At 44.2% G+C, this 25,553-nt stretch overlaps 1 protein-coding gene across 1 annotated transcript in view; it reads left to right on the top strand.

The window, feature by feature from the left end:
- smyd3 (SET and MYND domain containing 3) overlaps positions 1–25,553 on the top strand; it is a 1,006,799-nt gene that overhangs the window by 190,066 nt on the left and 791,180 nt on the right. Inside the window, exon 2 of the mRNA XM_063055475.1 lies at positions 1,533–1,596. Within this exon, the coding sequence (XP_062911545.1) occupies positions 1,533–1,596 (64 nt within the window). The remainder of the gene's footprint in view (positions 1–1,532; positions 1,597–25,553) is intronic.

Here is a 25,553-nt window from a genome sequence, read left to right as displayed (position 1 = left end):
TACTACAATCAGAGAGGAGGTACAGGAGCCAGGAGACTATACACGCTGATTCAGAAGCATCGTCTTCCCCTATGCCATCAGTTCTTGAGCAGTCCATGAACACCACCACATTATTGAGCAACACACACAAAATGTTGGAGGAACTCAGCAGGTCAGGCAGCATCTATGGAAGGAAATAAACAGCCAATGTTTCAGGCCGAGTAGCTTCTTCAGGGCATCATCAGGAAAGAAGTTCTGATGAAGTTGTCTTGACCCAAAAATGGTGACTGTTTATTCCCCCCCCCCCCCCATAGATGCTGCCTGACCTGCTGAGTTCCTCCAGCGCTTTGTGTAGGTGTTACTCTGGATTTCCTGCACCTGCAGAATATCTTGTGACTGACTCATTATTCCTTTCCTCTGCACTGTTTACTTAGTTTGTAATTTATAGTAATTTTATCTCACACCTGCTATACAACTAACAATTTCACATCATGAAGGGCCTTGGCCCTTAACGTCGACTACACTCTTTTATTTTCTATAGATGCTGCCTGACCTGCTGAGATCCTCCCGCATTTTGTGTGTAACGCTTTGGATTTCCAGCATCTGCAGGTTTTCTCATGTTTGAGATTTCACATCCTACAAGACAGCGATGATAAACGTGATCATGATGCAGATTAAGAGCCTGGTTCTCAATGGGACTTTGTGTTGGTGATTGGGGGGAGGGGTCAAAAGAAATTGAAAGTCTTTAGGTTTAAAGATTCTTTATTTGTCGCATGTCCATTGAAACGCAAGGTGAACTGCCTCGCTTGCTTTGTGGATGTGCTGGGGCAGCCTGCAAGTGTCGCTACACTTCTGGCGTCAAAATAACATGCACGCAACTTACTAATGCTTAACCGTACATCTTTCGAATGTGAGAGGAGACTGGAAATGAATTGGTTTGGTCAAGGTTGGACTCCGTTTTAAATTTTATACTCCAGCAGAGCTCTGAAGCAGGAATCCATGACCTTTCAGAAGTGTTTCACAACATTAATCTGTTTTATTTGGTGAGTACTAAATGGCCACTGAGTGTACATTTGTGGTCTTCTGCTGCTGCAGCCTGTCCACTTCAGGGTTCGACATTTAGATGCTCCTCTGCACACCTCTATAGTGACGCGTGGTTATTTGAGTTGCTGTCGCTTTCCTGTCAGCTTGAATCATTCTGCCCATTCGCCTTGAACCTCTCTCATTAACGGGTCGTTTTCTGAACTGGTGCTCACTGGACGATTTTTGTCCTCCATACCATTCTCTGTAAACTTCCGAGACTGTTGTGTGTGAAAATCCCAGGAAATTAGCAGTTTCTAAGATACTCAAACCACCCTGTTCCACGGTCAAATTCATTTGGATCACGATTCTTCCGCGTCCTGATAATGGTCTGAACAACTGAACCTCTGGACCATGTCGGCATGCTTTTATGCAATGAGTTGCTGCCATTTAATTGGCTGATTGGATATTTGCATTAGTGAGCAGGTGTACCTAATACAGTGGTCACTGAGTGTATATTTCTCTCTTCACAGGAAAGAATCTCTGCTGCGATGTTCACAGTGCAAATTGGCAAGATATTGCGACACCACCTGCCAGGTAAGCACTTCCACAGAACTATAAAATTGAGTTGTGCACACAACTTATTTGTAGAGTAAGGGAACAAATATTGGCACCAGCGTCTCAGGCAGGTGACTGGGCTGGACCTGCAAAACTCAGTCTAACTAACATCAAAAAGTAGATTTAAAGAAGGTCTGCAACAAACCGATCTTGTGATCAAAAGCACTTCAAGGTCTCCTGCTAGAAGCTGAATCAATTGTGTCTTTAAAATGCATTGACTGGAGGATTGATTTAAACAGTATGTTTGTAAAACCTGCTCCAGTGTCATTGACCTGAAGTGTTAGACACCAGGGACTGTAGATGCTGGAAACTTGGAGCAACACACACAAGGCCGGATGGATGCTGCCTGAACTGCTGCGTTTTGTGTGTTGACCCGAAGTGCTTACCCAGAATCAGAACCAGGTTCGATACCACTAACTTACAGTATGTTTTGCAGCAGCAGTAAAATGCAATGCATCAGTGGCCATCACTGAATTGTGGCTGAAGGATGGTTGTAGTTAGGAGCTGAATGTTCAAGGTTACACGTTATATCGGAGAGATAGGAAGGTAGGCAGAGGGGGTGGTGTGGCTCTACTGGTAAAGAATGGCATCAAATCAGTAGAAAGATGTGACATAGGATTAGAAGATGTTGAATCCTTGTGGGTTGAGTTAAGAAGCTGCAAGGGAAAAAGGATGTTGATGGCAGTTATATGTTGGCCTCCCAACAGAAGCTGGGAGGAGGACCACAGGTTACAGCAAGAAGTAGAAAAAGCGAGTCAGAAGGGCAATGTTATGGTAATTGTGGAAGATTTTAACATGCAGGTAGATTGGGAAAATCAGGTTGGTAATGGATCTCAAGAGTGAGTTTGTTGAATGCCTACGAGATGGCTTTTTAGAGCAGATTGTTGTTGAGCCTATGAGGGGATCAGCTATACTGGATTGGGTGTTATGTATTGAACTGGAGGCATTAGGGAGTTTAAGGTAAAAGAACCCTTAGGAACCAGTGATCACAATATGATTGTGTTCAACTTGAAATTTGATAGGGAGAAAGTAAAGTCTGATGTAGCAGCATTTCAGTGGAGTAAGGGAAATTACAGTGGTCTGAGAGAGGAGTTGGCTAAAGTAAGTTGGAAGGAGCTGCTGGCAGGGATGTCCGCAGAGCAGCAATGGCGTGCGTTTCTGGGGAAAATGCAGAGGGTGCAGGACATGTGTATTCCAAAAATGAAGAAATACTCAAATGGTAAAATAGTACAACCACAGCTGACGAGGAAAGTCAAAGCTATTGTAAAAGCAAAAGAAAGGGCATATAACAAAGCAAAAATTAGTGGGAAGATAGAGGATTGGGAAGTTTTAAAAAGCCTACAGAAAGCAACTAAAAAAAACATTAGAAAGGAAAGGATGAAATATGAAAGCAAGCTAGCAAATAATATCAAAGTGGATAGTAAAAGTTTTTTCAAGTATGTTAAAAATAAAAGAGAAATGAGAGTGGATATAGGACTGCTAGAAAATGAGGCAGGAAAAATAATGGGGACAAGGAGATGGCTGCTGAACTAAATGATTATTTTGTGTCAGTCTTCACTGTGGAAGATACTAGCAGTATGCCTGATGTAGTGTGTGAAGGAAGAGAAGTGGGTGCAGTTACTGTTACAAGAGAGAAGGTGCTCAAAAAGCTGAAAGACCTAAAGGTACATAAGTCACCTGGACTAGATGAACTGCACCCTAGGGTTCTGAAAGAGGTAGCATTAGAGATTGTGGTGGCACTAGAAATGATCTTTCAAAAATCATTGGACTTTGGCATGGTGCCAGAGGACTAGAAAATTGCAAGCATTTTCAAATGTTTTTATTGTGAAGCAACATCAGGTTAACCACAACCGACAATGTTCTAAAGTACAATGCCTCTTTTTTCCTTTTCTTTCTTATAACAACATAATGAAAATCAAATGAATGTATGTATAGTAAAAAGCAAAAAGCAAAGGAAACCCTACCACCCCGTCTCCTTTCCCCTTCCCAGCCCTACCCTCCCCTCACCCCTCCCGTATGTGCTGTTTAGGTCCTACCGCCTTCCCACACTTAGTTCAGCTGTCGGTCTCTTCTAAGTACAACAGTAATGGTTGCCAGATTTTTTCCTTGAGTCTGTTCTTGAAAACATATCTTATCCTCCCTAGGTGCAGAGTATCCGTTAATGCAGCCAGCCGTTGTCTAAGTGATGGAGTTTCCTCCTTTTTCCAGAACATCAGTATGAGTTTCTTTCCATTAAGTATGCCATAGGTCTGGAGTTGTTGCTGGGTAGCCTGGAATTTATTTGACCTGGCAGAAGTTCCAAAAGTTATTAAAATAGGGTCTGGTATTATCTGAACCTTTAGTACCTTCGATAGGACCTCAAATATTTGCCTCCAATACTCTTGTATCCTGGGACATAAAGCATATCTATGTAACAAATTTGCCTCCGAGTACTTGCATTTCTCACACATTGGGGACACCTCTGGGAATATTTTATGAATCCTTACTTTTGAGTAATGTAGTCTATATAGGATTGAAAATTGTATTAAACAATGCCTGGCACTGATGGAACAGGAGTTAACATACTCCAAAGCCTCATTCCATATAACCTCCTCTATCTCTGTACCCTACTCCTTTTGCCACTCTTTTTTAATATTATCCATTGGAACGTTGCAAACGTTACTCCACTCTTTAAGAAAGGAGAGAGGCAGCAGAAAGGAACTTATAGACCAGTTAGGCTGACCTCAGTGGTTGGGGAGGTGTTAGAGTCAATTGTTAAGGATGACGTTATGGAGTACTTGGTGACACAGGACAAGATAGTACAAAGTCAGCATGGTTTCCTTCAGGGAAAATCCTGCATGACGAACCTGTTGGAATTCTTTGAGGGGATTACAAATAGGATAGATAAAGGGGAAGCAGTGGATGTTGTATATTTGGACTTTCAGAAGGCCTTTGACAAGGTGCCACACGTGAGACTGCTTACCATGTTAAGAGCCCATGGTATTACAGGAAAGTTACTAACATGGTTAGAGCATTGGCTGATTGGAAGGAGGCAGCGAGTGGGGATAAAAGGATCCTTTTCTGGTTGGCTGCCAGTGACTAGTGGTGTTCTGCAGGGGTCACTTTTTATGCGGTATAAAAATGATTTAGATGATGGAATAGATTACTTTATTTCCAAGTTTGCAGATGATACAAAGATTGGTGGAGGGACAGGCAATGTTGAGGAAATGGGTAGGATGGAGAAGGACTTAGACAGATTAGGAGAATGGGCAAGAAAGTGACAAGTTAAATACAATGTTGGAAAATGCATGGTCATGCACTTTGGTAGTAGAAATAAATGTGCTGACTATTTTCTAAATGGGGAGAAAATCCAAAAATCTGAGATGCAGAGGGACTTGGTGGTGAGGAAGGCAAATGCAATGTTAGCGTTCATTTTGAGACGTCTAGAATACAAGAGCAAGGATGTGATGCTGAGGTTTTATAAGGCACTGGTGAGGCCTCACCTTGAATACTGTGAACAGTTTTGAGCCCCTCATCTTAGAAAAGATATACTGTGTGACGAGAGAGGGTTACAAAAAGTACACATAGACTAAGATGTTAACTGTCCTGTGATGGCACCAGTGGGATCAACAGTTGATCTGCCACTTGTCTTCAGGAGAAAGAGAGATAAGGAAGACAATGGAGCAGCATTTGGAAATGTTAATGAAGAGACGGGAGAGTTTAACGGAAGGAGACACGGTCTGAGAGCTGTCAAGATCGGCTTCCTTTTTGAACCCTGAACTGTTTGAAGTGTGATGGACAGGCGATACCCCAGCAGGAGGATAAAAAAGGACAGGTTCGCTAAGGCAGGACACACACGACACCCAGAGGTAACGAGACCCTGGAAGCGGTGCGTCTCCCACAAGTCGGTGGGAGTTTTGGAGGGCTGGTCGCGGGACCAAGCCGTAGACGCACAGGGTGGAAAGGTACGATCGGCAGGAACCTGGTGTGTGTCCGCCCTTGTCTGGGTGCCAGGTTCACTGCAGAGGAACGATCGTATCTGAAACGGAGGGGTCACAGTCGGTGACCTCAGAAGACATTACAAAGGGCTCGCCTGAAAGCTGACTGCGAGGAATATCGAAGGTCTGTGTGGAAGCCGTTTTGAATATTCATTCACTTTCGCTCTCTCTCTCCTTCCCCCTGCCCCCCTGTCCACCGGCACGGCAGTGATTACTGTGAACTGAACTGAACTCAATTGAACTGAACTTTGCGTCACTTTGAAACTGGTCATTTACCCCTAGACGACGATAGAGCTTGATTGATCCTATTATCCTAGTTCTGTGTACATGTGTATTTATCATTGCTGAACTGTTGTATTTATTATCCTTTTGATTAGAGTACTGTGTTGCTTATTTCTTTAATAAAACTTTCTTAGTTCCAGTAATCCAGATTCCAACTGAGTGATCCATTTCTGCTGGTTTGGCAACCCAGTTACGGGGTATGTAACATAAGTGGGGTTCTCGTCCGGGATTTTGAACGCTAAATTTGGGACAGAGTAAATTGATTGGGTTAAAATTCCCGAAAGAAAGAAAAGGCAAACAGCAGAAATGGAGATTGAAGAATTTCTAAAGGCGCCGACCTTGGAGGCATTAGAGGATGCCAGGAAAGCGGAATTGGCAGCTGTGGCCAAACGGTTGAATCTTGCTAAGGAGAAGTCGACAATGAGGAGAGAGGAGATACACAGAGCTATCGTAGAGCATTATGTATCTAAAGGTGTGTTTCCCCAAGGGGAGCTGGAGGTGGTGTCTATTGAAAAACCTGCTGGAGACGCCGTACAGGTGCAGCTTGAAAAACTGAGACTCGAGCATGAGTTCCGGGTACGGCAGCTGGAACACGAAGAGAAAGAGAGGCGATGGGTGCGAGAAGAGAAAGAGAGGCAGTTGGGGAAACAGAGGGAAAGGGAGTTCGAGCTGGAGAGGTTAAAGATGATGGCAGCGCAGGGGACCATGCCGAACCAAGGTGGAGGGTTCAGGGCGACCCAGGAGGTTAGGCTGGTTCCCCCATTTGACAATACCGATGTGGATCGGTACTTTCTCCATTTTGAAAAAGTTGCTATTGACCTTTGTCAGGAGGGGCAAGATCCAAGAAAGGCAAGTGTTGGACCTGGTTAATGAAGGCGTGGGCCAGATCAAAGTGGCAGGGTTGCGTGAAATTGAATCTCAAGTGAGGAGCTCAAAAAGCACAAGAAGTCAGGACTGGCCGAGGGATAAGTGGGCTGTTTTGCTTCAGAGTGTACTTAAAGGAAAAGCCCAACAAGCTTACTCAGCTTTGTCTGTGGAAGATGCCCAGAGGTATGAGGTGGTGAAAGAGGCCATCCTCAGGATTTATGAGTTGGTCCCGGAGGCTGAGATGAGAAAGAGGCAGCCATGTTAGCCGCAACTGCTAAGTTAGCGGATGAGTACGCGTTGACGCATAAAATGAAGTTTGCCCCGAGTAAAGGCTACCAGAAGGGTAGTCAGGACGGCGGGGAGAGTCCGCCAGAAAAGTCAGAAAGTAAGCTGGGGATTAGTGAGAAGGATAAGGTAGACTGGGAGCAGTCTGGTAGGAAGTCTCCTGGGGTCGTCTGTTATAATTGTGGGAAAGTCGGACACTTTGCGTCCAGGTGCTTTGCCCCAAAGAAGGAGACGGGGAAAGGAAAAACGGCGATTTTGACTGGCTGTATCGAGCTGGTAAATGAACCGCTAGGAGAGGAAAGGTCTGCCAAAGTTCAGGAAGGGCGCGAGAGGTTTATCTCGGCCGGACTGGTGTCGATGGAGGGGTTAAACCCAGTTCCAGTGCGGATCTGGAGAGACATGGGAGCGTGTCAGTCATTGATATTGAAGAGTGTATTAGAGTTCAGCTCAGAGACCCAGACTGGGGAGGTCAAGGTAAAAGGTATTGGGGGAGGGACGGAGGCAGTCCCTTTGCACCAGATACACCTACAAAGCAACTTGGTCTCTGGACCAGTCACGATCGGGGTGAGTCCCGAATTAACGATGAAAGGCGTGGAAGTCTTGCTCGGTAATGACCTCGCCGGGGGAATTGTGTTCTCGGCCGTGAGATTGACAGGTTAGCCTGCCAGCATTGAGGCCCCACCCATGGACTCATCCGGGACTGCCGAAGTAAATTTAGCTGAGACATTTCTACCAGCCTTGTACCAAGGGGAGGTGCTAAGGAAGGAAGGGAGACCAAGTACCGCAGATGAGGAATGGGGGATGGTGCCAAAAATCTCTGGAGATGAGATTTTTAACCTGGCCCACAAGGTACCCCTCGGTGGACATTTTGAGGTGCTGAGGGAAACAGTCGGCGGAATCATGAAAGAGGTTTACTGGCTGCTCAGGAGGAAGGATGTTATTGATTATGGCAGACGCGAACTGAGACGGTCACAGGTTTTTGATATGCTAACAAACCTAGTCGGTGTTAGCGCGGAAATCAATGAAGCTAGGGTCCCCCTGATAAGTTAAAAAAAACCATTTTGAAGAGATGAGTATGGTATCGACCAGATAGGAGAAGGCTATTGTTTTGGCCAGCTCTGCTGATAAGGTCTCTCCCTTAATCCCCGAACAAAGTGACTCTTTAGGAGAAGTAATTAAACGGCTCGCACACGTGTGTTTGATTGTCCCGAGGCGATGCAAAGAACTGGGACGTTGGGTGGTGTTTGACACGCTAGGTCAGCCTAGTGAGCAACAGCCCTATAGAATGAGTAATTCAGTGACGAAAGGGTTAACGAACACAGAAGTGTGTATTGGCGATGTAATACAGCTGTCTGAAGCCAGCTTGATAGTGAACCTTGAAAAAAATGAGTTCGGCCACATGAAGGTTACTTATCTGGGAATTGTGGTAACACGGGGCAAGCTAAAGATGCAAACTAAATTGCGGGCTATCTTTGACATCCCAACCCCGACAGACAAGAGGGCCCTCAGAAGGCTCTTGGAGATGGTGGGGTACCATAGGAAGTTTTGCAATAACTCTGCGGTTACTACCCCTCCCCCTCCTACTAAGCCCTTGCGAGAGAAAACTAAGTCGGGATGGGACGACCCTTGTTATCTTGGTCCGGGACGAAACCCAGTGAGAGGTTACACTGATCGCAATTCATCAGTGTTTTCAACCACTATGAAGTTTGCTAAGTTGGAGCCTGGTTTAGGGGATTATTAATAACACATATAAAAGGAACAGAAAATGTGATTGCTGACTGTCTGTCAGGTGTTGACAACTTAAAATTCTCTGTATTACCCAAATAGCTGATGAAGATGTATATTTGTGTGTATCAAATAATGTATTCATGTTGGTAATTTTTACCCCAGTAAAAGTCCTTAAAGGTGAGGGGTGTGACGAGAGAGGGTTACAAAAAGTACACATAGACTAAGATGTTAACTGTCCTGTGCTGGCACCAGTGGGATCAACAGTCGATCTGCCACCTGTCTTCAGGAGAAAGAGAGATAAGGAAGACAATGGAGCAGCATTTGGAAATGTTAATGAAGAGATGGGAGAATTTAATGGAAGGAGACACCGGTCTGAGAGCTGTCAAGACCGGCTTCTTTTTGAACCCTGAACTGTTTGAAGTGTGATGGACAGGTGATACCCCAGCAGGAGGATTAAAAAGGGACAGGTTCGCTAAGGCAGGACACACACGACACCCCGAGGTAACGAGACCCTGGAAGTGGTGCATCTCCCACAAGTCAGTGGGAGTTTTGGAGGGCTGGTCGCGGGACCAAGCCGTAGACGCACAGGGTGGAAAGGTACGATCGGCAGGAACCTGGTGTGTGTCCGCCCTTGTCTGGGTGCCAGGTTCACTGCAGAGGAACGATCGTATCTGAAACGGAGGGGTCACAGTCGGTGACCTCAGAAGACATTACAAAGGGCTCGCCTGAAAGCTGACTGCGAGGAATATCGAAGGTCTGTGTGGAAGCCGTTTTGAATATTCATTCGCTTTCGCTCTCTCTCTCCTTCCCCCCGCCCCCCTGTCCACCGGCACGGCAGTGATTACTGTGAACTGAACTGAACTCAATTGAACTGAACTTTGCGTCACTTTGAAACTGGTCATTTACCCCTAGACGACGATAGAGCTTGATTGATCCTATTGCTGAACTGTTGTATTTATTATCCTTTTGATTAGAGTACTGTGTTGCTTATTTCTTTAATAAAACTTTCTTAGTTCCAATAATCCAAACTCCAACTGAGTGATCCATTTCTGCTGGTTTGGCAACCCAGTTACGGGGTACGTAACAGCTGGCATTGGAGAGGGTCCAGAGGAGGTTCACAAGGATGATTTTAGGAATGAAAGGGTTATCATACGAGGAATGTTTGATGCTCTGGATCTGTACTCGCTGGAATTCAGAAGGATGCCGGGGGGGGGGGGCGGTTTCTCACTGAAACCTTTCGAATGTTGAAAGGCCTAGACAGAGTAGATGTGGAAAGGATGTTTCCTGTGGTGGGAGAGTCCAGGACAAGAGGGCACAGCCTCAGAATGGAAGGGCACCCTTTCAAAACAGAGGTGCAGAGGAATTTCTTTAGCCAAAGGGTGGTGAATTTGTGGAATTTGTCGCCACATGCAGCTGTGGAGGCCAAGTCGTTGGGTGTATTTAAGGCAGAGATTGATAGGTTCTTGACTGGACGTGGCATCAAAGGTTACGGGGAGAAGGCTGGGAACTGGGGTTGAGGAGGAGATAGAAAAAAGGATCAGCTATGATTGAATGGCAGAGCAGACTCGATGGACCAGATGGCCTAATTCTGCTCCTATGTCTTGTGGTCTTATCTTTTTAAAAAAAAACTATAAATTGCAATTAGAAATGTATATATAAAAAGAGTAATGAAAAAAACTCCACTGATGTCAGATGTATTAATATCGCAGGGGAGTAAAGGGAGTTACAGACACATTGGAGAGGAGTTGGCCAAACTTGATTGGAAGGGGACACTAGCAGGGATGATGACAGAACAACAACGTCTGGAGTTTCTGGGGGCATTTCAGAAGGCACAGGATAGATACAACCCAAAGATGAAGTATTCTAAGAGAAGGATGAGGCAACCGTGGCTGATAAGGGAAGTCAAAGACTGCATAAAGGCTAGAGAAGCAATATAATATACAAAAATATTAGTAGCAAGTTAGAGGATTGGAAAGCTTTCAAAAAAATCAACAGAAGGCAACTGAAACGGCTATAAGAAGAGAAAAGATGAAATATGAAGGTAAGCTAGTGAAGCTAGAAGCAAAAAGTACAAAGGAGAAAAGTAGAAGTGGCAGGCCGACAAATCCAGGGCAAGCATTAAAAAGGGCCACTTTTCAACATAATTGTACAAGAGCTAAGAGAGTTGTAAAAGAGCGCCTGAAGGCTTTATGTGTCAATGCAAGGAGCATTTGTAATAAGGTGGATGAATTGAAAGTGCAGATTGTTATTAATGATTATGATATAGTTGGGATCACAGAGACATGGCTCCAGGGCGACCAGGGATGGGAGATCAACGTTCAGGGATATTCAATATTCAGGAGAGATAGACATGAAAGAAGGGGAGGTGGGGTGGCGTTGCTGGTTAAAGAAGAGATTAACGCAATAGAAAGGAAGGACATAAGCCGGGAAGATGTGGAATCGATATGGGTAGAGCTGCGTAACACTAAGGGGCAGAAGACGCTGGTGGGAGTTGTGTACAGGCCACCTAACAGTAGTAGTGAGGTCGGAGATGGTATTAAACAGGAAATTAGAAATGTGTGCAATAAAGGAACAGCAGTTATAATGGGTGACTTCAATCTACATGTAGACTGGGTGAACCAAATTGGTAAAGGTGCTGAGGAAGAGGATTTCTTGGAATGTATGCGGGATGGTTTTTTGAACCAACATGTCGAGGAACCAACTAGAGAGCAGGCTATTCTGGACTGGGTTTTGAGCAATGAGGAAGGGTTAATTAGCGATCTTGTCGTGAGAGGCCCCTTGGGTAAGAGTGACCATAATATGGTGGAATTCTTCATTAATATGGAGAGTGACATAGTTAATTCAGAAACAAAGGTTCTGAACTTAAAGAGGGGTAACTTTGAAGGTATGAGACGTGAATTAGCTAAGATAGACTGGCAATTGACACTTAAAGGATTGACGGTGGATATGCAATGGCAAGCATTTAAAGGTTGCATGGATGAACTACAACAATTGTTCATACCAGTTTGGCAAAAGAATAAATCAAGGAAGGTAGTGCACCCGTGGCTGACAAGAGAAATTAGGAATAGTATCAATTCCAAAGAAGTAGCATACAAATTAGCCAGAGAAAGTGGCTCACCTGAGGACCGGGAGAAATTCAGAGTTCAGCAGAGGAGGACAAAGGGCTTAATTAGGAAGGAGAAAAAAGATTATGAGAGAAAACTGGCGGGGAACATAAAAACGGACTGTAAAAGCTTTTATAGATATGTAAAAAGGAAAAGACTGGTAAAGGCAAATGTAGGTCCCCTGCAGACAGAAACAGGTGAATTGATTATGGGGAGCAAGGACATGGCAGACCAATTGAATAATTACTTTGGTTCTGTCTTCACTAAGGAGGACATAAATAATCTTCCAGAAATAGTAAGGGACAGAGGGTCCAGTGAGATGGAGGAACTGAGTGAAATACATGTTAGTAGGGAAGTGGTGTTAGGTAAATTGAAGGGATTGAAGGCAGATAAATCCCCAGGGCCAGATGGTCTGCATCCTAGAGTGCTTAAGGAAGTAGCCCAAGAAATAGTGGATGCATTAGTGATAATTTTTCAAAACTCGTTAGATTTTGGACTAGTTCCTGAGGATTGGAGGGTGGCTAATGTAACCCCACTTTTTAAAAAAGGAGGGAGAGAGAAACCGGGGAATTATAGACCGGTTAGCCTAATGTCGGTGGTGGGGAAACTGCTGGAGTCAGTTATCAAGGATGTGATAACAGCACATTTGGAAAGCGGTGAAATGATCGGACAAAGTCAGCATGGATTTGTGAAAGGAAAATCATGTCTGACGAATCTCATAGAATTTTTTGAGGATGTAACTGGTAGAGTGGATAGGGGAGAACCAGCGGATGTGGTATATTTGGATTTTCAAAAGGCTTTTGACAAGGTCCCACACAGGAGATTAGTGTGCAAACTTAAAGCACACGGTATTGGGGGTAAGGTATTGGTGTGGTTGGAGAATTGGTTAGCAGACAGGAAGCAAAGAGTGGGAATAAACGGGACCTTTTCAGAATGGCAGGCGGTGACTAGTGGGGTACCGCAAGGCTCAGTGCTGGGACCCCAGTTGTTTACAATATATATTAATGACTTGGATGAGGGAATTAAATGCAGCATCTCCAAGTTTGCGGATGACACGAAGCTGGGTGGCAGTGTTAGCAGTGAGGAGGATGCTGAGAGCATGCAGGGTGACTTGGATAGGTTGGGTGAGTGGGCAAACTCATGGCAGATGCAATTTAATGTGGATAAATGTGAAGTTATCCACTTTGGTGGCAAAAATAGGAAAACAGATTATTATCTGAATGGTGGCCGATTAGGAAAAGGGGAGGTGCAACGAGACCTGGGTGTCATTATACACCAGTCATTGAAAGTGGGCATGCAGGTACAGCAGGCGGTGAAAAAGGCGAATGGTATGCTGGCATTTATAGCGAGAGGATTCGAGTACAGGAGCAGGGAGGTACTACTGCAGTTGTACAAGGCCTTGGTGAGACCACACCTGGAGTATTGTGTGCAGTTTTGGTCCCCTAATCTGAGGAAAGACATCTTTGCTTTGATAGAGGGAGTACAAAGGAGGTTCACCAGATTGATTCCTGGGATGGCAGGACTTTCATATGAAGAAAGACTGGATGAACTGGGCTTGTACTCGTTGGAATTTAGAAGATTGAGGGGGGATCTGATTGAAACGTATAAGACCCTAAAGGGATTGGACAGGCTAGATGCAGGAAGATTGTTCCCGATGTTGGGGAAGTCCAGAACGAGGGGTCACAGTTTGAGGATAGAGGGGAAGCCTTTTAGGACCGAGATTAGGAAAAACTTCTTCACACAGTGGTGAATCTGTGGAATTCTCTGCCACAGCAAACTGTTGAGGCCAGTTCATCGGCTATGTTTAAGAGGGAGTTAGATATGGCCCTTGTGGCTACAGGGGTCAGGGGGTATGGAGGGAAGGCTGGGGCGGGGTTCTGAGTTGGATGATCAGCCATGATCATAATAAATGGCGGTGCAGGCTGGAAGGGCCGAATGGCCTACTCCTGCACCTATTTTCTATGTTTCTATGTTTCTATGAATAATATAAAGGACGATTTCAAAAGTTGTTTCCTGTAGAAGAAGCTAACAGTATGCCAGTAATGAAGAGTGTCAAGGGGGCAGAAGTCAGTGTAGTTGCTATTACGAAGGATAAGGTGCTTGGGAAGCTGAAAGGTCTGAGGATATCAAAAGTTTTAATATATAAAGAGTAAAAGAGAGGTGAGAGTGGGTGTCGGACTGCTGGAAAAAGATGTTGGAGAGGTAGTAATGGGGGACAAGACAATGACGGATGAACTCTTTAAGTATTTTGCATCAGACTTCACTGTGGAAGACACTGTCAGTGTGGTGGAAGTTCCAGGTGTTGGGGTCATGAAGTGTGTGAAGTTACCATTACTGGAGAGAAGATTCTTGGGAAGCTGAAAGATCCGAAGGTAGAAAAGTCACCTGGACCGGATGGTCTACAGCCTGGGATTCTGAAAGGGGTAGCTGAAATGATTGCAGTGATTGTGGAGGCAGTAGTAATGATGTTTGAAGAGTCACAAGATTCTGGAAAGGTTCCGGAGGACTGGTAAATTGTAAGTGGCACCCCACCCTTTGAGAAGGGAGAGAAGCAGTAGAAAGGACATTATAGGCCAGTTAGCCTGATCTCAGTGATTGGGAAGATGTTAGAGTCCATTATTAAGGATGAGGATTTGGGGTATTTGAAGGTACATGATAAAATAGGCCCTGGTTTCCTTTAGGGGAAATTTTACCTGACAAATCCATTGGAATTCTTTGAGGAAATAACAGACAGGATAGATAAAGAAGAGTCAGTGGATGTTGTAAACTTCGATTTTCAGAAGGTCTTTGACAAAGTGCTTAACAAGATAAGAGCTCATGGAATTACAGGAAAGATACTAGCATGGTTAGAAGATTGGCTGACTGGCCAGAAGCAAATAATGGGAATAAAGGGGGCTGGTGATATTGCACAGGGGTCAATATTGGAAGTGCATTATTGCACATATGTTAACAATTTGGGTGACTGAATCGATGGCTTTGTAGCCATGTTTGTGATGATACAAAAGTAGGTGGAGGCGCAGATAGTGTTGTGGAAGCAGAGAGTTTGCAGGACTTAGTCAGATTGGGAGAATGGGCAAAGAAGTGGCAGATGGAACATAGTGTAGGGAAGTGCATAGTTATGCTCTTTGGTGGAAGGAATAAGAGCAGAGACTATTTTGTAAATAGGAAGGAAATTCAAAAAACAGAGGTGCAAAGGGACTTGGGGGTCCTTGTGCAGGATTCCTGAAAGATTGGCAGGTTGAATTGGTGGTAAGGAAGGCAAATGCAATGTTAGCATTCATTTCGAGTGGACTATAGTATAAGAGCAAGGATGTGATGCTGAGGCTTTTTAAGGCATTGGTGGGACCACATTTGGAGCATTGTGAGGAGTTTTGGGCCCCTAATTTAAGGGGAAAAAAGTACTGATGTGGGAGATGGTCCAGAAGAGGTTCACAGAATGATCCTGGAAATGAAAGGGTTTATGCATGAAGAGCATTTGGTGGCTCTGGGCCTGTACTCATTGGAGTTTAGAAGAATGAGGAGGTTCTCATTGAAATCTATCAAATATTGAAAGGCCTACATAGAGTGGGTGTGGAGAGCATGTTTCCAATCACTGGGGAGTCTAGGACCAGAGGGCAGTCGCTCAGAATACAAAGACATCTGTTTAGAACAGTGATGGGAAGGGATTTCTTTAGCTAGAGGGCAATGAACCTGTGGAATTCATTTCCACAGATGGCTGTGGAGCCAAGTCACTGTGAATATTTAAAGTGGAGTTTGTTATGATCTTGATTAGTCAGGGTGACAAAGGTTACAGGGAGAAAGCAGGAAAATGGGGTTGGGAAGGATAATAAATCAGCTATGATGGAATGGTGGAGTGGACTTGATGGGCCTAATTGTGCCCCTATGTGTTAAGGTCTTATGGTTTAAAATGAGAGCAAAAATAGTGAGTTTGTGTTTATGTCTGTTCAGAAATCTGAAGGTGCATGGGATGAAGCTGTTTCTAAAATGTTGAGTGTGTTTTCAGGCTTTTTTTTTACCTCCTCCCTGATGGTAGCATTAGAAGAGAGCGTGTCCTGGGTGGTGGGAGTTCCTAATGCTGGATGCCGCCTTTCAGAGTGTCCTTACCGCTGGTGCCCATGATGTGGTTGCAATCCACTGCAGCTTTCCTGATTTGCTGAGAATTTCCATCGTCCTCCATTTTTATTTCAGATTTCCAGCATTGGCAATTTTCTTTTTGCTTTCTGATTCTCTTTTGCTTAAAGCGGCGCATATATCAGTGGTGGACGACATCACTGATTGGACTAATCACCAGGGGCGGTGAATCCAGGTATCACCAGGAAGAAGACAAGCTGGTGTCCTGGTGCAGTCAGAACTACTTGGAGCTGAATGCCCTCAACAGCATGGAGGTACACATTGACTTCAGGAGAAACGTGTCTGTTCTCCACCCATTCATCCTCACCAGCTCAACAGTTAGCACCGTTTCAACACTCTTTTGCAGGACCTCATGGGGGAAGAACCATATCTCCTTCATTAATTAAACGATTCAGCTGAGCATGTGCTACTTGCAGCAGTTGGTAAATCCCATCTTCCCCAAAACATACAGGTGCAATTCCACACTGCTGTTGTAGAGAGAGTGCTCACGTCAGTCATCACGGTCTGGTGTAGTGCAGCAGCCCCTCACAGTAGATGAAAAGCACAGCGAACTGTCAGGTCAGCAGAATCGGTCACTGGCTGCAGTCTACCAGAATAGAAGTAGACAAGAAAAAAATAATTGTGGACACGACCCACCCAGCAAACCACCGTTTCCAAAACTGTCTTCTGTAAATAGCTATAGGGCTATTAAAACAAAAATTTAAAAGCTTCTTCCCCCAGACAGCTAATCTGATCTGATTCTAGTTATCCCTTCTACCCCCTCTCTCTATTACCTGAGTCACACTTTAAACCACTTTTTGTAATGCTGTTTACATCACAAATACATGATGATATTGATGTATTTATGCACATTTATTCCGTATCCGTACTTTTACCTCTAACTTTATTTTACTTTATTTGCACAGCAAATTGCTAACAGATGGGAATATACAGTATGGTGAATAAAGCAGATAAAGATTAAAGTTGGTTACCAGGGGACTGATCCTGTCCTCTTCATTCCGACCAGGAATTGTGGTGCCATGCTAAGTTAAACCATGTTCACCTGGGTGTTGTTTGCCAAACTGACTCTACTGTTTGAGCGTTTGAAGCCAAATAAACGTCACCGAATGCAGAAATAAAACAGACAAAGCCGTGGTTTAAATTTCGTAACGGGAATTTAGTGAAAAGTAACTTCAAGTCTCTGTGGCAGATTGAATTTCTGTTGTCCCAAAAAATAGTAAATATAGTATGTGAAGCTCCCAGAGATTTGAAAGGTGCAAATTAAATGATTATTGTAGATGCAGTACAGTATGTGTTGATGCTGTATATGTTGGACTGGGTTTGGATTCACGCCTCACTTCAGCTACAGATCAGTATTCTGAATACTCCATAGGTTTTTGTTCTGGCTGACAGAACAATTCAAGATTCAAGATTGTTTATTGTCGTTCTTCAGCACATGATTGTAAAGGAGAGCGAAGTGATTGTTCCTCCTAATCTGATGCAGCATAAAGAACACAATAACAGCCAAAAGAACACAATAAATATTAATGTAAAAGTATTCCTATAAAACAAAATGTACAAATAACTGAGTGTGGCTGTAAAGACATAAGATTAAGTATATACATTAAGTGACTCTTGCTACAGGCGTACCTGTACATAAGGTGACTATGACAAAGAAGGTAGTTACAAAGAAGGGACGGCAGTGGCTATATTTCATTAGGACTTTGAGGAGATTTGGTATGTCATCAAAGACACTGGCAAACTTCTACAGAGGTACTGTGGAGAGCACTCTAACTGACTGTATCACTGTCCAGTATGAGGTGGGGGCACTGGACTGGATCGAAGTAAGCTGCAGAAAGTTGTAGACTCAATCTGCTCCACCATAGGCAGTAGCCTACCCAGCGTCCTGGACATCTGCAAGGAGCAATGCCTCAAAAAGGCACCATCCATCATTAAGGAACCCCATCACCCAGGACATGCCTTTTTCTCATTGATATCATCAGGGAGAAGGTATAGGAGCCTGAAATCTCACACTTAACAATGTTAGGAACAGCTTCTTCCCCTCTGCCATCAGATTTCTGAATGGACTTTGAATCCATGAACACTGCCTCACTACTTCTTTGCACTGTTAATTTAACATATAATATACACAAACTTTAATTCACAGTTTTTATTATGTATTGCTGCTGCATAACAACAAATTTTACGACATATGCTGGTGATATTAAATCTGAGTCTGAAATGATAAAGTGACAAAGTGACTCTTGGCAAGAGGAATTGTTCTAGTTATCAGCAAGACATATGAAAGCACAGCACGACATTGACTGTCGGTGTAGCGATGAGGTGTGGAGTGTAAACGTTAAGTGGTAGTGAATAGGGGGATGAAGGATACAGGGGAGCTGTTGGAGAGGAGTGTCTGATGTATCTATGGTGGGATGGTTTAATGAGTGAAGATGTGAATCAACCTTTTAAGTAACCACTTCCGATTTGATGTAGAAATGAGCTGTATTTGAGAGATTTTTGAAAACGTCTGCAACTTGAGGCAAAGTTTATGGAATTAAGATGGATGGAAGAAGTTCTGGTACAGGACCCATCTGAGGTTGAGGAGCCTCGAGAGGTTGAATGACTTACATTTTTAATTATTTGTTGGGTAATTTTACCAGTACCACATTCTTTTGGATGTCCTTTTTGATTGAAATACTTCTATGGTTTTCAAATTTCTTGTACGTTGTCTGTGCGGTGTGTGGCCTTGTAATCCTGATTGTAGAAGTAGTGACTGTACAGGGGTTGAGCTGAAGTGGTTTGTTCTCCAGTGAAGCTCTATAAACCTGAAGGTCAGGAAAGTTTCAAGTGGCAGTTACGTGGCAGTCATAAATTGCATATGGTCTCAAAGCAAAGCCTATCAATTAGAATAAAATACAAAATATTGCAAGTGGTCTAAAGGAAAATGAGGGAGAAATGATGGGATTGAAGTGCTTGTATAAATACCCTGTTGTACATATGAAGAAGGGGAGGGGTGCTACACCTCTCTACCTTCCAAAGTACCTCAATCGATATTACTTACAATGTCTGCTTTTCGTTGGCCTTCCATAGTTTGGGCTGCTATGCTTTCCTTAGTTCCAACATGGACTAAGCTGCAAAAGTACTTAATTGTCTGTGACGTGTTATGACGATGACATAAGATTGTGATCGTTGCTTAATAAGTGTATTTCCCTTCTATAGGTCTGTGTTGGAGGGGCAGTTATTCAGTAGCTGGAGATGATTAGCCTATTGACTCTATCCTGAGAGACTGTTACGATGGCTTCTGAATGTGGCAGCCACAGCCAGCTTCCTTAAGCTTGGTTCCATTGAGTAGGGCTCTTTGATGCCTCTCATCTTGCTTCCTTCGGCAGCCATTTCTTCCATGTGTCAATGCTGTGAGTTGGTCTGAGGCTGACTTGTGTTGTCAACCCTGCATCCCAGAGGAGGAAATGGATTTGGAAATTGTTTATTATTGTCATATGTATCCAGGTACAGTTAAAAAAGAACTTCTGCATATTGTTCATATAGATCAAATGATCACACTGTGTGCATTGAGACAGAACAAGGTCAAATAATAATGGAATGCAGAATGAAGTGTAAAAGCTACAGAGAAAATGCAGTGCAGGTAAACAATAAAGTTGCAGATCATAACGAGGTAGATCGTGAGGTCAAGAGTGCATCTTATGGTAGTAGGAGACTATTCAATAGTAACATGCACAAAAATGCTGGAGGAACTCAGCAGGTCAGGCTGCATCTATGGAAATGAATAACCAGTCGATGTTTTGGGCTGAGACCCTTCATCAGGACTGTAAAGGAAGGGGGAAAATGCCAAAATAAAAAGGTGGGTTGAGGGATAAGAGGCTAGCTTAGAAGGTGATAGGTGAAGCCAAGTGGGTGGGAAAGGTCTAGGCTGGAGAAGAAGAGTGGGCTATAGGAGAAAGGGAAGGAGGAGGGGACGCAGGAGGAAGTGATAAGCGGGTGAGGAGAGTTAAAAGGCCAGAGTGGGGAATAAAAGAAGAGAGCGTGGAGGGGATGCTTGTTGCTGGAAGGAGAAATCTATATTCATGCCATCAGGTTGGAGACTACCCATAAGGTATCGCTCCTCTACCCTGAGGGTGGCCCCATCTTGGCACTAAAGGAGGCCATGGACAGACCATTCAATAGTTTTATAACAGTAGGGTGGATGCTGTCCTTGAGCTTGGCCGTATATGCTTTCAAACTTCTGTATCTTGTGCTGGATGGGAAAGGGGAGAAGAGGGACGAACCGAGATGGGTGGGGTCTTTGATCACCGGGTTGGTGGCTTTACTGAGGCAGTGAGAAGTTCAGACAAAGTCTAAGGAGGGGAGGCTCATTTCCGTGATGTTCTGAGCTGTGTCCGTAACTCACTGCAGTTTCTAGTGGTCACAGGCAGACCATTTGCCATCACGAATCCAGACAGAATGCTTTCGATGATGCATCAATAAAAATCGGTGATGGGGACATGTCAAATTTCTTTAGCCCCCTGAGATAGCAGTGTTGGTGAGTTTTCGTGTCCATAGTGTCTGTGTGATTGGATCAGGCCAGACTATTGGTGAAGTTCATTCCTAGGAACTTGAAGCTGTCAACCTTCTCAACCTGCACACAATTGATGTGGACAGGAGCAAGTGCACACCCCCCTTCCAGAAGTCAATGACCATTTAATAATTTGCAATGATCAATTAACCTACAACTTGTATGCCTTTGGAAAGTGAGAGGAAACTGGAGCACCTGGAGGAAACTCACACGGACATGGGGAGAATGTACAAACTCCTTACAGGCAATGGCGGGAGTTGAACCTGAGCTGCTGGTACTGTAAAGTGTTGTGATAACCACTACGCTACCGTGCCATCCCTGTACCAAGGAAAGCTGTTTGAGAAATCAGCAAACTGTCCTTCTGAGGCTGGGAAGAGCAAGATAGGGACTTAGCTGTCCTGTGTAACTCCATCCATCAAAGCATGAAATGCTCAAAGCAGCTCCTCTTCTGGACCTGATTCCATCCTTGCCTCCCCTTCTGCTAACCTGCTCACCAGGTACAGGACTTTACCCAAACAGGATTCAGATTCATTTATTTATCTCGGGTACATACAAACATACCATGAAATGCTTCGTTTGCGTTGACAGCCAGCACATCCTGAGGTTTTCCTGGAGGCCGTCCGCACGTGCCGCCACACATTCTGGCACCAGCATAGCGTGCTCAGAACGTTCGGCAGAACAACACGGCACACAACAGCAGCAAAACAAACCTTGAAAACATAGACATCTTCAGGGAGCGGTGTCTCGGAAAGGCAGTGTCCGTTATTAAGGACCTCCAGCACCCAGAGCATGTCCTTTTCTCACTGTTACCAGCAGGTGGGAGATACAGAAGCCTGAAGGCACACACTCAGTGATTCAGGAACAGTTTCTTCCCCTCTGCCATCAGATTCCTAAATGAACATTGAATCCTTGAACACTACCTCACTTTTTTAATATATATTATTTCTGTTTTTGTATGAATTTTAACCTACTCAATATGCTTGTATTGTTATTTATTTATTTATACTTTTCTCTTCTATATTATGTATTGCATTGAACTTCTGCTAAGTTAACAAATTTCATGACACAAGCTGGTGATAAGAAACCTGATTCTGATTTTCTGACATTGGGCTTTAACTGCCTCATTGGTCTTGCCGACTTAGGGGCCCAACCGTTGGGTCTCCTTATGAACCTAAAGGGCAACTAAGTCTGAGCCATGACTTTGATGGAGATCACAGCTCAGCTCAATTCAGGAATGGAACTACCCTTGTCTATCACTGTTTGATAATATTATCAAGTCAATAGGAAAGGGATAGGCCTTTCTGCCCGTTGAGTACGTTAACCATCAATCCTAGTACTCTAATCCCAGTTTAGTCTCCCTAATTTCCCATCTATTCCCCCCCCCACCCCAGCCCCTGTCACTTTCACATTAGGGACCAATTCGCCCGCCAAAACCTGCACATCCTTGGGCATGGGGGAGGAAACTGGAGTCTCCAGAAGAAACCCATAGGGTCACAGGGATAACATGCGGACACCTCACAAACAGCAGGATTGAACCTGGTTTGCCCCAGCTGTGGGGCAGAGGGACCACCAGCTGCACCACCGTGCTGCCCATTGATCAGCTGAAGGAGAAGCTTAGAAAGTGGAAGAGCTGGAGTGAGTCACATGGCCTCTCATTTGATTACTGTTTATCTACCGTTTAAGCTAACAAGTAGTTCAGGTGGGGTGTGAAGTTTGCTCTTGGTGACTGACACTTGCTTTGTAAGGACACAGTTCCACAGTTCGTTATCAACGTGAGCATTGGCCTACCAAGAAGATCGATATAGATTTTCAGTGAGGTAACGTCTCCCGTAAGGATGATAAAATGACCTGATCTTGTAAAGCAAGTTTTGAACACAGACACATCCTTGTTCAAAGCTAATTGATTTTTAAGGTGTGACAAGTTAAATACTGCCTGCTGATGGTGCTCGTGAGGGATTGTGCAGCTGGTTTCTATGGGCTGTGTGGAGTGATCAACACTTATTATTTAGTTTCCTGTGTAATCAAATCCTCTTCTATCTAACATGCCAGCTATCTCCCTGTGTAGCCAAGGTGTATCATATTTCCATTTTCCAATTCACTTCTATCTTTCTGTTGTTTGTACCTGTCATTCGCGTTTTTTTTTCATATTTTAATTCACCGTGTCTTTTAAAAATAGTTTTTCCTGCAATTATACCCTATAATTCTCAAAGATTAGTGTTTTAAGGAACTTAAAAACCAAACAAAACTGTCATCAGGTCAAGCAGCACCTGTGGAAAGAGAAACAGACATAACATTTTGGTCTCCAAGACAAGAAAACCTGCAGATACTGGAATTCCACACAAAATGCTGGAGGAACACGGCAGGTCAGGCAGCATCTATGGAAAAGAGTAAATAGTTGACATTTCGGGCTGAGACCCTTCGTCAGGATTGGGAAAAAAAGATGAGAGGTCAGACATAACATTTTGGTGAACTATTTGTTTCAAACTTTAACTTCCTGGCTTTGGTTATTGAATTTTTGAGCATTCTTCATCCCTCCAGGAAGTCTTATTAAACCAAGGGATCCCAGCCTGGGGTCACTGGACCCCTTGCTTAATGGTGTTGGTCCATGGCATCAAAAAGGTTGGAACCCCTGCACATAGCCATCAGAATGCATGGCCCCTCTGTAATTTTCTCCCTTCTGACTATCATATAGGTTCTTGTTTAGTCAGTGTTAAATTTGGGAGAAGGCAGGAGAATGGTGTTGAGAGGGATAATAAATCAACCATGAATGGCCTAATTCTGCTTCTATGTTTCATGGTTTTAGAATCAGTAGTTAGTAGCTTAGTTGGCTGGGACCAATAGCTCATCTGGGGTGAGAGATCCTGAAAGGTCAAGAAGGATATTTGTGTGGATTGGCCTCATAGTCACCACAGGGGACACTGTGTGAGTATGAGGGTGTTTTTTTTTAAGCCTGTCATACCAGGCATTCAGCCATTCTTGTCTGGCACGTGGTGTCACCGGGTCACGTTATGAATGTCCTTGACTTGACCCTTGTATATTTTACAAGGCCGAGTGGCTAGCTTGACACTCAACCCGGCACAGATGGAAAGCATGCTTGGGGGTGGCCCGACCTGGATTTGAACTCAGGAACCTTTGCTCCGGAGTCCGGCGCTGATCTCACTGTGCCACCAGCCGGCCATGAGGGTGGTTAACATTATGGACAAATGTCATGATTTCCAGTTTGTATGTGCTTTTTGTAAACTACTTTGAAAATACAAGCAGCACTGAAATCTGTTCACCATTAGGGTATGTAATATCCCTCTGTGTGAGGACAGAGGCCTCAATGGTCTGGCAGATGTCAGCATTGCCACTTGCCCTGTGATGCCCTGCCCATAGGCTTGCCAATGTCAAGCTTCTCGGATCAGTGTGCTTGTGTGCCACAAGCCAGATGCAAAGGATTGTCCCAATGCAACACAGCGTAAGTGTGAGCTAGTCGGACTGAAGTCAGCGCTGTCGAGTAATTAAGGATCACTTCCTCTAATGTGAATTCTCGTCTCAGAATTCTGCCTTCCCTGCTCTTCGTATACCTATGTGGACGCTGAAGGTTATCAGCAAGGTTACATAATATGACGAAGTATACAGTTAATGCCCAGGATTACAAGCTGCAGACACAGGTGAAATAGTCATCCCTTGAGCAGGTTCACACAACATATATAGTTGTTATGAACCAAATGAAATATGATGTTTCTACTTCTGAAATTTCATAATCGCTGCTGCATTCAGGAGTAGCTGATGGTTCAATAGCTTAAAATGAACGGTAGTTTGATTTTCTATGTACGATTTCTTATCAGTAAACGTGGACTTGGCTGAGTTGACCTCTTTATGCATCTTCTTTGCCATTGCATTCACTTACAGAATGATCAATATAATGTAAAGTGCCTCCCCTCCATGGACTCTGTCTACATTTCTTATTGCCTTGTTAAAACAGTCGGTGGTGAGGAGGGCAGATGCGATGTTAGCATTCATTTCAAGAGGACTGGAATGTAAAAGCAAAGATGTAATGTTGAGGCTTTCCAAAGCACTGGTGAGGCCTCTACCTGGAGCATTGTGAGCAGTTTTTGGCCCCTTATCTTAGAAAGGATGTGCTGACGTTGGAGAGAGTTCAAAGGAGGTTCCTGAAAATGATTCCGGGATTGAAAGCAGCGCACGCAAAGTGCTGGAGGAACTCAGCAGGCCAGGCAGCAGCTATGGAAAAGAGTAAACAGTCGATGTTTTGGGCTGAGACCCTTCATCAGGACTGAAAGGCTTGTCATATGAGGAGTGTTTGATGGCTCTGGGCCTGCACTCACTGGAATTCAGAAGAATCGGGGGGTGGGGGGTGGAATCTCAATAAAACTTATTGAATGTTGAAAGACCTCACTAGAGAAGATGTGGAAAGGATGATTCCTGTGGTGAGGGAGTCTAAAGCCAGAGGACACAGCCTCGGAATGGAGGGGCGCTCTTTTAAAACAGAGATGAGGAGGAACTTCTTCAGCCAGAGATTGGTGAATCTGTGGAATTTGTTGCCACAGGCAGCTGTGGAGGACATCACTGGGTATATTTAAGACAGAGGTTAAAAGATTCTTGATTGGTCAGGGTTTGAAGGGATACAGGGAGAAGATTGGGTTGAGAGGAAAATTGGATCAGCCATGATGAAATGGCGGAGCAGACGATGACCCAAATAGCCTAATTCTGCTCCTGTATCTTATACTCTTATCATCAAAGACCCCTGCCACCCTGAACATTCCCCCTTCTCTCCCCTACCAACAGGCAGAAATATCAAAGCCTGAAGCATGTACCACCAAGCCCAAGGACAGCTTCCTTGCTGCTGTTGTAAGGGGGTTCAGCAATCCTTTTCTACGTTAAGATGGACTCCAGACCTGACAATCATTATGACCTTGCACCTTGTTGTCTGTCTGCACTGGACTTTCTCTGTAACTGTAACACTTTTTATTCTGCATCCGGTAACACTTTCCTCTGCATTGCTTTCTG

Source organism: Mobula hypostoma, chromosome 8, assembly GCF_963921235.1.
Source record: "Mobula hypostoma chromosome 8, sMobHyp1.1, whole genome shotgun sequence".
NCBI classification, from domain to species: Eukaryota; Metazoa; Chordata; class Chondrichthyes; order Myliobatiformes; family Myliobatidae; genus Mobula; species Mobula hypostoma.
The sequence above is the reverse complement of the archived record's forward strand: the minus strand, read 5'-3'. Positions and strand labels throughout refer to the sequence as shown.